Raw genomic sequence first — 14,454 nt, forward strand, 5'->3', positions numbered from 1 at the left:
ATAACAAGTAATAATAAACGATGGCAGAAATAAAGCTTAAAAAAAAATCACTTTTAAAGTGTTATATTTTTAAGGCATTCTAACACCGACTGTAATAATAACAACTTTTTTTTTTTTTTTTATTTAAATGGGGCAAATCATAATTTATTTATAGAGAAAAAAAGCCCCTTGTCAGTCTTTTCTGGGGCAGTGGGGGAGGTTTAGTCTGGGTATTAGTATGGGTACAAGGCATTTTGCCTTCTGAATGCAAGTTTCAGCCAAACCCCAACAGGCTTTAACAGGCAATATAACAGCATTCTTGCTCCTTCTGTCTCACCCTGGTAGGTGCGTGCTGGGGTCATCTTGTTGTAGTCTTCTGACAGAACGAACTCCTGAAAGAGAGGAAGTGGAGATAACTGGTCACCGACTGAAGTTTCCAGCAACTTGGTAAACACAGGAAAAAACTATGTTGCTGTGTTTAAATTACATTTGGCCAAGTACTCAAACAGTTCTCTGCACATCAGAGGATTTCTGCAAAATGTGCACTGCATAGCATGTATAAGTGAGAAATAAGTACTACTTCCTCAAAAATGTAAAGACAAATGACTCATAGATCAATAAATACAAGGAAGGTTCTTGTTCTGAAGTTTCCACTGAGGTCAACACCCTTAATAAAACACTTACGGGAACTTACAGTAAGTTATGAGGTTGTTCTGAGATGAATCTCCAAGAAAAGTTCAAATCACGTGCTGGCTTTATTTTAGGTCAGCAACAAAACAAGAAGTGGACAGCAAATAATGCTACATCTAAACATAGAGTGACCTGCACTGCTTAAGGTCAGAAAAGAAACTGCTGTGTTGCTAGAGACTTTTGTGTTTATAAAAACATAATGGTTACTTTTTGGGGGTTGGAGCTTTAACTGTAAGGAGTAGACCAAAAGAAAAGTCTGGTAAAGAGGTGTTGCCCTCAAAGAACAAACAAACAAAGAATCTTATTAATAAATTGCATTATGAGCTGCGTGAGGCACTATAGGAAGGATTATCAAGTGACCAAGATCACAAGCATTCTTCCTCTGATGAGCATGAATCAAATAGGTAGATCTGAAGGAACTCGTTCAGTTAGATAGCACTGTATGGTACTGTGTGAGAACAGCAAATAAAAATGAGAAGTGAGATTTATTCTCTGGAGAGCTTTGCCACAGTTTGTCACAAACGAAAGCTATTCATTGCCACCGTAAGAAAGATCAGAGGGGACAAAATTGCTATAATGATGATGATTTGCTGGAAGAGATGAATTCACATTTAAAAAGAAAAAAATCTCGGCTGAGTGGCTAGATAGCGTGCTTCAGGTGAGGACAAATGACTTCAAAACACAATCAAAGGGGGGGCGCTAGCGAGCGCGATGGAGTGAACACGCTTTTTTCAGAGCCTCTGCACATTCCAGCTTAAATTGCATCATAAATAGGCACTTAAGTTACCAACCTGCTCTCAAAGACAATCTTAAACTTTGAACAAAGTTCCTACGGATATAAATCCAAGAAAGTCGCTTTTATGGCAGCAAATCTGCGGAAATACAAATACGAGGCTTCGTCGACAGCTAAGACCAGTGCAGCCGCGTGGGCAAAGTGGTGACAACACCGCTAGCCAAACATCAAGTCGGCACCGATAGCTAAAATGGATGTGGCAGACCTCAAGACGGATATTATTACTTTCTGCGACAAGATATCGCCACCATCATCCAGCAGGAAGTCAGGTCTGCTCTGGCTGACAGCTTTGATTCGTTGAAAAGGGATATCCAAGATGTGAAGGCAGAAATCAATAGCAACACTACCGCTATTCGAGCCGAGCTGGACCAGGTGAGAGCTAACGTAAAATCTGTCGAAGCGGGTCTGTCGAATTGGTCTGACGAAATGGTGGCTGTACAAGACACGATGGAGTCCCTCACAAAAGAGGTGAAAGCCCTTAAACACAAATGTGAAGACCTCGAGGGACGTATGAGAAGGGGAAACATCCGGATTATCGGTGTGACTGAAACCCAGGGTTCCAGCTCTCCGGCGGCGGTCTCTGCGCTCCTTAAAGAGGTGTTTCAGCTTGACAGAGAAGTCCGCGTGGAAAGATCTCATCGTAGCCTGACTCAACGGAGACCCGGGATATTCCACGCCCTATCATTGCTAAATTAAACAGCGAAGGAGACGCGGCGGACATCCTCAGGAGAGCGCGTGAGAGGAAAATTACACTTCAAAGGAAACCCAATCGCCATATTCCCCGACTACACGGCCAGCGTGGCGAAAGCCAGAGCGGCTTTCACTGACGTGAGAAAGATACTTCAGGATAGACCGGGAGTCCGCTTTGGCATCCTGTACCCTGCCAGATTCCGTGTTTCTTACAACAACGTTGAAAAGGAGTTTGTGGATGCTGCCAAAGCCATGGATTATGTCAAGGAAAATATACTCTCTCCAGCAGATGGTGAACTATGACTGTCTTATCCTCTGTCTCAAGGTGTAAGGTAACTGAGAGTTCTCTACGTCAGTAAGCTGCATCTCTGTGCCTGGTTGTAACTACTAGTGCAGGGCCTGAGTCCCAATATTGTTTTAGCAGACAGCACTGAGAATTATTAATGGTACTGAGACTGCTCGCCCAGCAATTTTCCCGAACTTCAGTTCATCATTCCATATGAAGACATTTAAACTTGTGTTAGCTGCATTCGGGGTCCTTTGACTTTTGTCCTGCCGTTGTTACCCCTGTTCAGGTCCCTTGTTCTCCGGGATCATTTGACGGGTAAAAAGCTTGTACAAAGTGGTTTATATATTAGTTTCTGGTTTGTTGGTTTGATGGTTCTTTTGTATTGCCCTATGCTAAACAAAAACCTTGGGTCATCATGGAGTTCAAAATTATTTGTGCCTCTCAGGTATTTCTCAAACTTAACCCTAAATAGTCAAGATAGATTTGCTTAAAGTCATAAGTTATAATGTCAAAGGCCTCCACAGCCCTATTAAAAGGAAAAAATTCTAGGCCAGTTAAAAAGTTTCAATTGTCATATAGCTTTTTTTGCAGGAGACGATTTATCTGACGTTGAGCATGACAAGCTAAAAAGGTCGTGGGCACAACAAGTGTTTTATTCATCTCACAAATCTGGTAGGAAAAGAGGTGTGGCTATCCTAGTACACAGACAGATAAACTTCACCCCACTCGCTACTTATAGAGACCCACATGGAAGGTACATTATGGTCAATGGCTCTATTGATGGAGTACTGGTTTCCCTCATCAATATCTACGCCCCTAATGAGGATGAGCCAAATTTCATACATACAATTTCTAATCTAGTGCTTCAAAGGTGTTCTGGTGTTTTATTGCTTGGAGGATTTTAATTGTGTCCTGTCACCTTATATGGATAAACAACCAAGTTCTAAAAGCCATGCGTCACAAATGAGCAAAGCTCTAAAACATTTGACAATTGAACTGGGACTAATTGATGTCTGGAGAAATAGGTTTCCTAGAGTCAGAGATTATACTTTTACTCGCATAGACATGCATCCTATTCCAGGATAGATTTCTTTTTACCTCTAAAACAGAAGAGCATAGAATTGACAATATTGAAATTTTACCAATTACGTTATCTGATCATGCACCGTTATCACTCTCATGGGACTTAGGATTGACACCAAAACTAAAACTTTGGCGATTAAATGCCTCACTCCTAAATGATAGCCAGTTTTGTGAGTTCTTACATACTGAACTAAATACTTACTTGAGTTGAATACAACCCGGAGATATCGCCTTTAACGCTCTGGGATTGCGCCAAGGCATACATCAGAGGTCGCATAATATCATTTGCAAGTGCCAGGAAAAAAAAGAAAAGAGGCTAGGCGGTGTGAATTGGAGGCCAAAATAAAGCACCTAGAGCAACAACACAAAAAAGCACAGACAGCCAATTTGCTTTCTGATCTTAAAGGGTTACGTAGCGAGCTCAATAGTTTAATAAACGAAAAAATTGAGGGCAATTTAAGATTCGTTAAACAAAAGTACTATGAACAGGGTAGTAGGGCTAGTAGATTGCTGGCAATAAGACTCAGGAAACAGCAAACTTGTAATATGGTCCAAAAGTTGAAGTCAGATCAAACCCTAATCACTAAACCAAATCAAATTGCAAGTTGCTTTGCCAACTTTTTCGAGTCATTATATAAAAATTCAGATACATGTAAAGATGACAATACACTATCTGATTTCTTAGAAAGGATCAATTTAAAAACACTGCCAGAATCTGTAGCAAAGGAGATAGATGAACCAATTCGAGAACAAGAAATTTTACAGGTGATTTCAAACCTTAAAACTAAAAAAGTCCTGGCCCTGATGGTTTTATTAACGAATTCTATAAAAACTCAAGGACAAAGTCGCACCCTTATTACTGAAAGCTTACCACTGCGCTCTGCAGACTGGGGCTATGGCGCCGTCCTGGAACGATGCAACAATTGTCGTAATCCATAAAGAGGGCAAGGACCCCACAAATTGTCAATCATATAGGCCAATTTCACTACTTAATACTGATCTGCGCATTCTCACCACGATTTTAGCCAAAAGAGTTAGTAAAATCATTACACAGGTCATAAATCCAGACCAAACGGGGTTCATCGCAGGAAGGCACTATGGGGACAATGTTCAGTAGGTTGTTGAACTTAATGTCCTTGTACAAGACCAAACAAGAAGAAACAATGATTCTGTCTCTTGATGCATAAAAGCGTTCGATAGGGTTTCCTGGCAGTACCTGGGCCACACACTTGAAAGATTTAAATTTGGGCCAAACTTAATTAAGTGGATACAGACTCTTTATTCCAACCCAATGGCGGCTGTGCGGGTAAATGGAACAATATCAGCCAGGTTTCCACTGGAGCGTGGGTGTAGACAAGGATGCCCACTGTCGCCCCTGCTGTTCGATATAAGTATTGAGCCTCTGGCGCAGCTGATTAGAGATGAACATAAAATTCAGGGCCTTTCAATTAATGGAGAACAGCATAAATTGTCCATCTATGCAGGCGATGTGCTTTTATACATTTCAAATCCTGCAGTCAGTGTACCTCATTTAAAAGAAATTATTACTACATACGGTTACCTCTCTGGTTACAAAGTTAATATTGACAAAACATTGGCAATGGATATAGGAGGAAACATTTCACAAACATTCAAGGAGCAATGTGGTTTTAAATGGCCAAACGAAGGTATCAAGTATTTAGGAATTCAGATTCCTCACTCATTATCAGACTTGTATAAAGTAAATTATGAAGTTATAGTTGCAAAAAATAAAAAAGATTTAGAGAGATGGACAGTCCTCCTCTGTCTTTCTTGGGTCGGATCGAGAGTATACGTATGAATGTATTGCCAAGACTTCTATACCTTTTTCAAATGCTGCCTGTTAACATTCCCAACTCTACATTTGATAATTTAGATAAACTTTTTCCAAATTTATATGGCAAGGTAAACGTCCAAGGATCAAGTTCCAAACATTAAAACTGTCAAAACTGCAGGGGGATTGGCTGTTCCAAATCTGAAATATTATTTCTGGGCAGCTCAGATGAGACCCCTGACTGTATGGGTGCGGATTTGTCTGAAACTCAGTGGTTAAATATTGAGAAGACAATGTGCGAAAGATCATTGGAATCCCTGCTTTTTTCTAACATTTCAATTAAAAACTTGCATATGGGGGAATGGACAAGGGTCACACTAAAGATTTGGCGTAGAATCAAACAATCATTTGGTCTTCCAAAAGAAATTTCAATTTTATCTAGCCTTTCCTCCTGCAGGGTTTTTCTCCTATTGTGGAAGACTCTGGCTTCAGAGCATGGTCAAATAACGGGCTTCATAAACTTTGTCATGTCGTGAGGAATGGACACCTGTGCTCATTTGAACAGCTGAGAGGTCGGTTTCAGCTTCCTTCTTCTGACTTTTTTAGATTTCTGCAGTTAAGAAGTTTTTTGACAAAACATAAAGAATGGAGGCAAGTTTTGGAGCCCTCACCCATTGAGGAAATATTTCTGAAAATATTTCAAAGTAATTCCTCCCAAAATTAATCAGCAATTTTATAATGCATTTATGAGTTTCAACACAAGTGCAACTTTGGATATTAAGGCAAGGTGGGAAGCTGAGATTGGCACTCAAATCTCAGAGGACACCTGGGAAGAGTGTTTGGTGAAGCCCATCTTGTGACTAATTCTGGGCTGTGGAGAGAATTTAAATGGAAGGTGGTCATGAGATATTTTAGAACCCCAGAGATAATTGCCAAAATGAAGCCTACAAATCCTGACACCTGCTGGCGAAATTGCGGTACTTATTTAGGAACCCACTCACATATATTCTGGTCATGCCCAAAAATCTGTTCATTTTGGAATGACATATTTAAAGTTCTCAATACAGTTTTTCAACAACCATTAATAAAAGACCAACAGCTAGCCATTTTAGGAGTATTACCAAATGGTTTTGTGGGAAACAATAAAAAGTATCTCTTAAGAATTCTGCTTACAGCAGCACTAAAGTGTATTACTATTAAATGGCTGAATCTTGACCCACCTTCATATAATATGTGGATTGATAAAGTAAGAGAAATTTACCAGATGGAGGAAATAACATATGCTCTGCGGATTCAGAGAGAATTGTTTACTGAGCGTTGGCGACCCATACATGCTTTACTGTTTCAGTAATTTAGCATAGGTCTGGTTCATTTTGTTCATTTTGGCTAAGATTGTCAAATGTTATTTAATATTACATAAACTTTTGTTTTATTTTATTGCTTTTGTTGTTTGTTTGCTTGGGTTTTGTTTTGCTTCCCAGTTTTGTTTTGTGTTTCCTAATTGCAGCTGTTACTGTAATCTGTATTTCTGCATTGCGGTTCCTGTAACTGTCCTACTTGTGAACATTGCCAAGTACGAGTTGCAATGTTGTAAAGTATAATAAAAATTGAGTTTAAAAAAAAAAAAAAAAAAAAAAACACAATCAAAGCAGATCAGGTTTGTGAACTAGGGCACTAACATTTCCACTAAAACAAAAGAAATACAACTACTCCATTCATTTGATTATAACACCACCGGCAAAAAAAGGAAATAGTTTGTCACAGAGGAAGGAGTGAAAAAGCCAGAGGTCTGCATTTAAAAGGGAAGCAGGATGTTGGCTGGACTTACACAGATACTCCCAGTGTCCATCCCCACAGATAGCCTCCTGGTCTCAGGGTTAAAGGACATACAGGAGCTTGAAGCTGGAGACACAAAGACACACAACAACAAAGGTTACAATTATTACTGACCTAACAGATTTTTGTGAGTCAATCTGTAAGATATCAGTAAAATCATAAGGATACTTGTGCCTTGTTTCTTAACATTGGTGACATTTGTTTGACATTGTAGCAAGTGTCAAGGTTAAATCACAAGCTTTTTTTAGCCTATCAACTGCATCTCACAGTCCTTTCTCAGCTGACTGGGTCATGTGACAGAGCAAAAGAGATGCAACTTAAAGGTACAGAAAACTGATGACTTTCTTCAGCACTGTTAGCCAACAAACCCTCAAATACACTGGAAAAAATTCTGACACTGGTTACAGCAGCTATCGATACATGTGAGAGAAACTTGTGCCATCTAACAGTGAGATTACAGTCTGTCATCAACTCTATTCCCTTGCCTCAGAGTCCTCCTGCGTATAGTGTGTAGGTGAACCTCAGCGGCTGCCACCTCATTTTAAAAATCCAAACCATTCCGGTCTATAAAGCTGAGCTGGCAAACTTCACTGAACAGAACTCTCTCTGTAGGGAATCTAAGCTAACACAAATAATGGACGCTTCACTTATTGTGCCATGGTTTTTCTTATTTTTTATTTGAATACAGCACGAGGTTCATAAGGTCTGATTTCGGCCTCATCAATTGTTAATATGCATCTCCCGTCTGATCCAATCTACACCAGGAACATTGTTAAATCATGTCCTCAAGCTATTAAGCTAGACTCTGGAGCTGTACTGAATCATTTTCATTGTGTTCAAAGGCTTTCAAACTACCATAGGCTTCTCTCTGAAATGAACAACACTTCGACATTCAGAGCTGAACAATGGTTGCTGCACAAAATACAAATCACCAGTTTCAGAGGTTTTCATCTCCCATGTTCTTTTCTCATCTCATCATCAGCATTACAATTAAAAAGAAATACACAATTGTATTCTCGTTCATACGGTTTTCAAAAACAGCAATTTTTACATTTAAATATGACAGAGCAGAATAAAATGCAAGATGCCAGCTGCATCAGATTAAAAAGAAAAAGGAAAAACTGAATCTTTGTATTGTCAAGAACGACAATACTACTGTCAAGACATCAAGCAACAGTTTATTTATTATAAAAAGCAGAACATTGCGAGTTTGAGTCTTGCACAAGTGAAACAATGTTTATTTTATGTTCTGTCTATCCAGCCATCCATATTCTTAACTGCTTGTCTAACCCAGGGTTTGGAAAGGGCTGGAGCCTTTCCTGCAGGAGGGGTACACTCTGAACAAGTTAGCAGTTTTATATGCTTAATTTCTGAGAAATTACAATTTTAAATCTAAATATTTAAAACCCCCAGTGTGTGTTTTAACCCAGGGAAAATGATTCCAGAATTTATGTATTGTAGATACTTTATGGTGACTGTCTAACTACTTTGGAAAACAGTTTGTTGCAATTTCCTGGAAGAGCTGGCTGAAAGTTTTAAAAGCCAAAAAAAGAAAAACGAAAGAAAGTGCAACCAAAGTCCCTGCAAAATTACCCAATTTAGGTTTCCAGAAAGCACTAGAAATATCGAAATATTGGAAAGCAACATAAGGATGCATAGATGCAATCAGTTTATTCTACCTGCACTATAGCCAATAGTCACTTTCCTTTGCAGTGATTACTGAGCAGTTTGTAAAAACTCATGTCAGGGTTGGTAACCACAAATATTTAACTAGTGAAGCCTCTGGCACTGCTATTGTTAGTGACAGATCTTGCTGATCACAGCATGAGAGTTCCTTCAGTTGCACAACTAAAGAAAAAAAAAAAGGGACCAACCGTCACTGTCATGCACAGAACAGAAACCGAATATTAGCAATCAATAAGCAATACTGTTTGTAATAAAAATGAAAAGAATGCTGTTATTGTATGCCACATGTACATAAATAGGATCTATTACAGCAACAGCTGCTCTATTCTTGTTCTGTTTGTTTTTTAATATAATTTGGAAACTTTTATAGCTTTATCAAATAACTCTATCATAAGGTAATAAGTGGTTTTTAAAACTTAGGCAAAAGCCACTAAACACAGACTGTATATAAAAGATGGTCACAGCCATTGCACTATCACTCATTGATTTGTGTACCCTGTATTTTGAAGCCTAAACATTAGTGGTTTGGCTACTGCCATGTTGTATTTTGCCATAAATGATTAAGTTTGGACAGAAGGGTAAACTACTAAATTATCAGCTAAAGCTAGTATGGTTAGGGTGCTGTGTTCATAAACCGCATTCAACAACAACAGATAGTATAAAACAAGGATGTAGCGTTCGGGTCAGAAAAATTAAGCCAATAAAGAAGCACCTAAAAACCTGCATTTTGTCTGGAGGCCACCAGATGGAGATAGTTGTGGTTGCAAAAAGACTTCAGTCCTGTAGAAGTTTATGGGAAAACTGCTTTCTGACTTGATCTCTGTAAACACTTTCATTATGAGTTTATGGGCACAGTCACTCATTTTGGGTCATACAAAATAAAAACTGTTTTGTAAAATACACCATAAGGCATATCCATGTGTTATATACGGTCTATGGGCGGAACAAATAGGAACAGATACCCTGCTAATTCGTGCTAAGTAAGAGATGAATAAAATCACCAAAACTGGTAATAACGAAACCTCTTGTAACATTTTTTGTCATGATGTTATTTATCAATAATTCTACTAAAAATGCTCCAAATGGCACCACAGACATGCACTTCAGTAACTCAGATTAGCAGAGGTGAGGCTGAGCTTACAGCTGGAGGCTACAGCTGCCAATGTTGGCAGACCCATTAATCAAAGCAGCCACTCACTAACTGTAAGCCACAACAAAAGGGGGGAGTTAGAAGAAGAAAAAAAAATCAACACCTACACAACTACAAACCCATCTCCAATAATGCTGAGATGCTGTTTAAATGTAAATAAAAAATAATCCAATGAGCTGCAAATCTCATAAACACATATTTTATTCACAATAGAACATTACTAAACATCAAATGTTTAAATTGATACATTTTTATAATTTCATGAAACGTATTAGCTTATTTTGAATTGATGGCAGCAAAATGTGACAAAAAAAAGTCGGAACAGGGGAAACAAAAGGCCAGAAGTGTAAAAGGGAACGTTTTGGTGGAGGAACATTTTGTAACTAATTAGGTAAATTGGCAACAGGTCACTAACAAGTGCGTCACTGAGAAAAGGAGTTTCTCTGAAGTAAAGATAAGCAGAGGTTCACCAGTCTTTAAAAAATTGCAAATTTTTAACTAATTTCAGAATGTTTCTCAACAGTACATAAAATCATTAAAAGATTTAGTGAATGTGGAGAAATCTAACAAGGAACATGGCCCAGAATCAATACTGGATGCCTCTGATCTTCAGGCCCTCAGGCGGCACTGCATTAAAAACAGACATAATTCTGTCATGGAAATCACTGCATGAGGTCAGGAACACTTCCACAAATCACTCTTGTGAACACAGATCACCGTGCCATCCACTAACGCAGGTCAAAGCTCAGTCGTGCAAAGACGAAGCCATATGTGAATATGATACAGAAACACTGCAGTCTTCTCTGGGCCAAAATACATTTAAAATGGATAAAGTGAGGCAAAGTGGAAAACTGTTTTGTGGTCAGATGAGTTGAAATTTGAAATTCTTTTTGGAAAACACTGACACCACATCCACAGCCTCATAAGTATATTAGTGCCTAATATACTGAAAACTATATACAGCAATTGAAAACTATATAAAACCTGTATATACAGGTTTTAAAGCAACATATGCTTCCATCAAGATGACATCTTTTTCAGGGAAGGGCTTGCATATTTTAGCAAGACAATCCTACCCAGCATACTGCAACTATTACAACAGCATGGCTTCATAGTAGAAGAGTGTGGGTACTGAACTGGCCAACCTGCCATTTCACCAAATGAAAACCTTTAGGGCATACTGGAAAAACCCCAAGACTTCTTAACAGCTAGAATCCTGTAATAGACAAGAATTTGCCAAGATTCCTCTGCCCACGATCCAGCAGTTACAGTCTGCCGTGGAGACTAATCTCCACGGCAGACTGTTGTTTAAAGAAGAAGGGATGCTACACAGTGGTCCTGTCTCAACTTTTCTGAGACGCGCTGCTGCCATCAAATTCAAAATAACAGACGATTTTTCTTAAAATGGTACATTTTTGTCAGCTTAAACATTTGGTATGTTTTTTTTATGTTTTATTATTATATGAAATATGGCTTTATGACATTTGAAAATCAATGCGTTGTGTTTTTGTTAATATTTTTTACAGTGTCCCAACATTTTTGGAAAAGGACTAGTGTTATGAAAAAATTAATTAGATAAAGATATTTATTTTAAAAAACAACAACAACGATCTGTTGTACCAGCCTGTCAAAATATTAATTTCACTGCTGGTATTGAACATTTTTACATGGAAGTCTAATGGGATTGATTCTGTTTTGGACAGCGCCTCAAGTGGCCACTGTTGGAACTGTCTCTCTTTTTCTTTATTTTTTTAGCACTTCCATGTTGGCTTCACTTTTCAGCGTCAGAGCTTTACACTTCCTGCTGCTTTTACCTTTGAAACACAGCTCCACCCACTCATCAAGGCCGCTCCAGTCTGCACATGTGGTCATCTGTGCATTTGTGTGTTAAGCGTTGATAGGCTGTTACTCGCGAAGCATAACCAATATATTAGTGCTGTGCCTGACACCTCAGGGCGACGACAGCAGCCAGAGAGAGGTAGCTTTTTACAGTAACGCATTTTACAGCTAATCTGTTTTATCGAGACTCGGTGGAAACAAGAATGATACTGATAATCTGAAAAATGTTAAGCATCAAGTCTGGTTGATCAAAGAGCAGAGTGACCTCCACATTTTCATGTGTCTCTGAAAGGAGGAGTGTGTGATTCATTGTGTCCATCATGTTGAGTCAGTACACTCACAGGGGAAGCATGTACAGAAACGGGAGTGAACACGGGCCTTTCACAGAAGAATGTGTCAGCTGAATAACTGCTGACAAAAGAGCCATTCTTGTGCTTTTTATGATTTCTTTGATTACACTAAACAAGCCAGTCAACCAGCTTATTCATAAATAAATATTGCCTTTTTTAAGCATACTGACAATTTACTGATAAGTACTGTTATGCAAAAAAAATGTGCCAGTAGAGAAAAAAAAAGGAAGGAATACCTACATGGCATTGTGTGGTAGATGCTGGGCCAGTACTGACCGCTGTCTCTCTTCAACCATACCCGAATAGTCCTGTGGGATGAAACCAACAGAGATTAGTCCTCAATGCATTTGAAGTGAGTTACATTCTTGGTGTATACTTCGTAACACTGCAGGTAATCAACTCTAGTTTGCCAGAATTTCTGAGAAAACAGAAATATATGTGACGTGTTTGTAGGTTTCACTACCACTGATAAGGAAATCAGCCTGTTCTCCAACACTCTGGAGGGGCACAGGCAGATCCAACTGCCAGTTCCACCAGAGGAAGTACTGGCATTTCCCCCAAAAGGATACATGCATTCATGATGCCCAAAATATCATGACCACCCATCCTTAAAGTGCTGCTTAAACCTCACCAGATCCGTTAACTCCTCTATGTTGCACTTGCTGCATATCAGACTTCTAGCACATCCTGTCACTGGTTTGTGGTTTGACTCTTGTCAGCCCAGTGTCAGTAGCCCCCTCACAAGGAAGAGGTGCTAACTTAGTTATCTGACCACAAAAATCTGGATCTTATCAGACTTGCTCAGGTCTTTACACCTGACAGTCTGCACAGCCCAGATATGAGACAAACAATGGTTCTAATGTTTTGTCAGCGGTGAATGCGGGTAAAAACTTTCTCCTGTGACACTGAACAACAGCCCGAGCTCCCAGATGACTGACAGTCACCTCACTGATGTACTTGTAATTTTTTACTACACCACTCAACACTTCAATTTGCAGCAATTATTCTTCACTGTTCTCTTTAGGAGTGACATATACTTCTGTGTGAAATGTAATGGGAATAAAATCATCTGTGCTTAAAACTCAATCACAGAATCCACTGAAAGGCTCATTTCCCTCGCAAGTCCACATGGCACAAAGACTTATGACACTTCTATTTCACCACCTCCTTTTCCATTTCGGTGAGTACTTAAACGCGGTTTGTTCTAGCAAATTCAATGAGCATATCCCCTGCTTAAACACCCCAGTAGATACCTATTGTAGTCCTAGATGGCTAAGTCGCCATGGATCAGGGATATGCATCATATAGCTTAGGTGGCATATAGGACTAAATTTGCAATTGGTGCAATAACTGAGTTACAAGGACATTTCAGAACATGCCGCCTCAGCATATACAGGCTCACCATCACCTTCACATAGATCTAAGTGGGATAGACGCACACTCTTGGTACCCCAAAACAGCCCCAGGCATGTGCAACAAAGAGTAAGTAAGGGGACAGACTACAGCAGCTTTAATGCCTCAAAGCTGAGACATTCTGTTATATATAGCAACTCCTGGTGCCATAATATGGGAGAAACACTCTAATAACACCAATGTTTACGCTGGTTCTTTTTTTAGTTATGTCTAGCTAACGTTAGGGCAACCAAACTACGTGTTACTGGCTTGGAGCTAACACAAAAAGAGTATGATTTACAGCCGTTAACTAGCATGTAATGGTGTGACTGTGTCAGCTGACACTTTTGTAAAAATGTTATTGAACCCTTGGACTGTTTCAACATATTTGGAAACGTTACATGACACGGGGGTGGGGGTCCACTCAATGAGTCCAATCAAGAGCAGCAGAAAAAGGGGCATTATTGTGTCGAATATTATTTCTGGAGGTTAATTTGTGCTTTAGCCAGCTTGCAGAGCGCAGCTTACCTGTCTTCAGACACGCTGATAACCCCGTCTTCTTTGGGAATTATCACCGCTGTGCTCACCACCTCTTGGAAAGCATCGATTTTGCTCAGGAGGCAAGGCTTCCGAGCCTGAGGTTGAGGCTGAATTTCAGCCGCCATGAGCTGGTGATGCACAAACCTCCGACTACGGTCCTGGCTCCGAGAAACATAACACACGGGGGTCCGACAGCAGAGCCTCGGCTGCTAGCTAGCTGTCAGGCAGGCAGCTCTCTGTTGTGACGGCGGGCAGAGGCGGTGCCAGTCAGCTGACAACAGATACGCCACCTACACTTGCACACATACAGCACTTCCTTTGAACAAAATAAAAGTCCTTAGTTGA

The 14,454-nt window shown here is 39.6% G+C and overlaps 1 protein-coding gene across 2 annotated transcripts in view; it reads right to left on the reverse strand.

The window, feature by feature from the left end:
* wdfy2 (WD repeat and FYVE domain containing 2) overlaps positions 1 to 14,376 on the reverse strand; it is a 27,787-nt gene extending 13,411 nt beyond the window's left edge. Inside the window, exons 1-4 of one of the 2 annotated variants that reach the window (XM_031732930.2) lie at positions 14,098 to 14,376; positions 12,418 to 12,485; positions 7,145 to 7,218; positions 317 to 371 (exon numbers count right to left, since the gene is read on the reverse strand). In XM_031732930.2, coding sequence (XP_031588790.1) covers positions 317 to 371; positions 7,145 to 7,218; positions 12,418 to 12,485; positions 14,098 to 14,234 — 334 coding nt within the window. In that variant the 5' untranslated portion in view covers positions 14,235 to 14,376. The remainder of the gene's footprint in view (positions 1 to 316; positions 372 to 7,144; positions 7,219 to 12,417; positions 12,486 to 14,097) is intronic. The other variant, XM_039599826.1, reaches the window with a different exon arrangement.
* Between the last annotated feature and the right edge of the window lie 78 nt (positions 14,377 to 14,454).

The sequence above is a fragment of the Oreochromis aureus genome, linkage group 16 (genome assembly GCF_013358895.1).
Source record: "Oreochromis aureus strain Israel breed Guangdong linkage group 16, ZZ_aureus, whole genome shotgun sequence".
In the NCBI taxonomy this organism is placed as follows: Eukaryota; Metazoa; Chordata; class Actinopteri; order Cichliformes; family Cichlidae; genus Oreochromis; species Oreochromis aureus.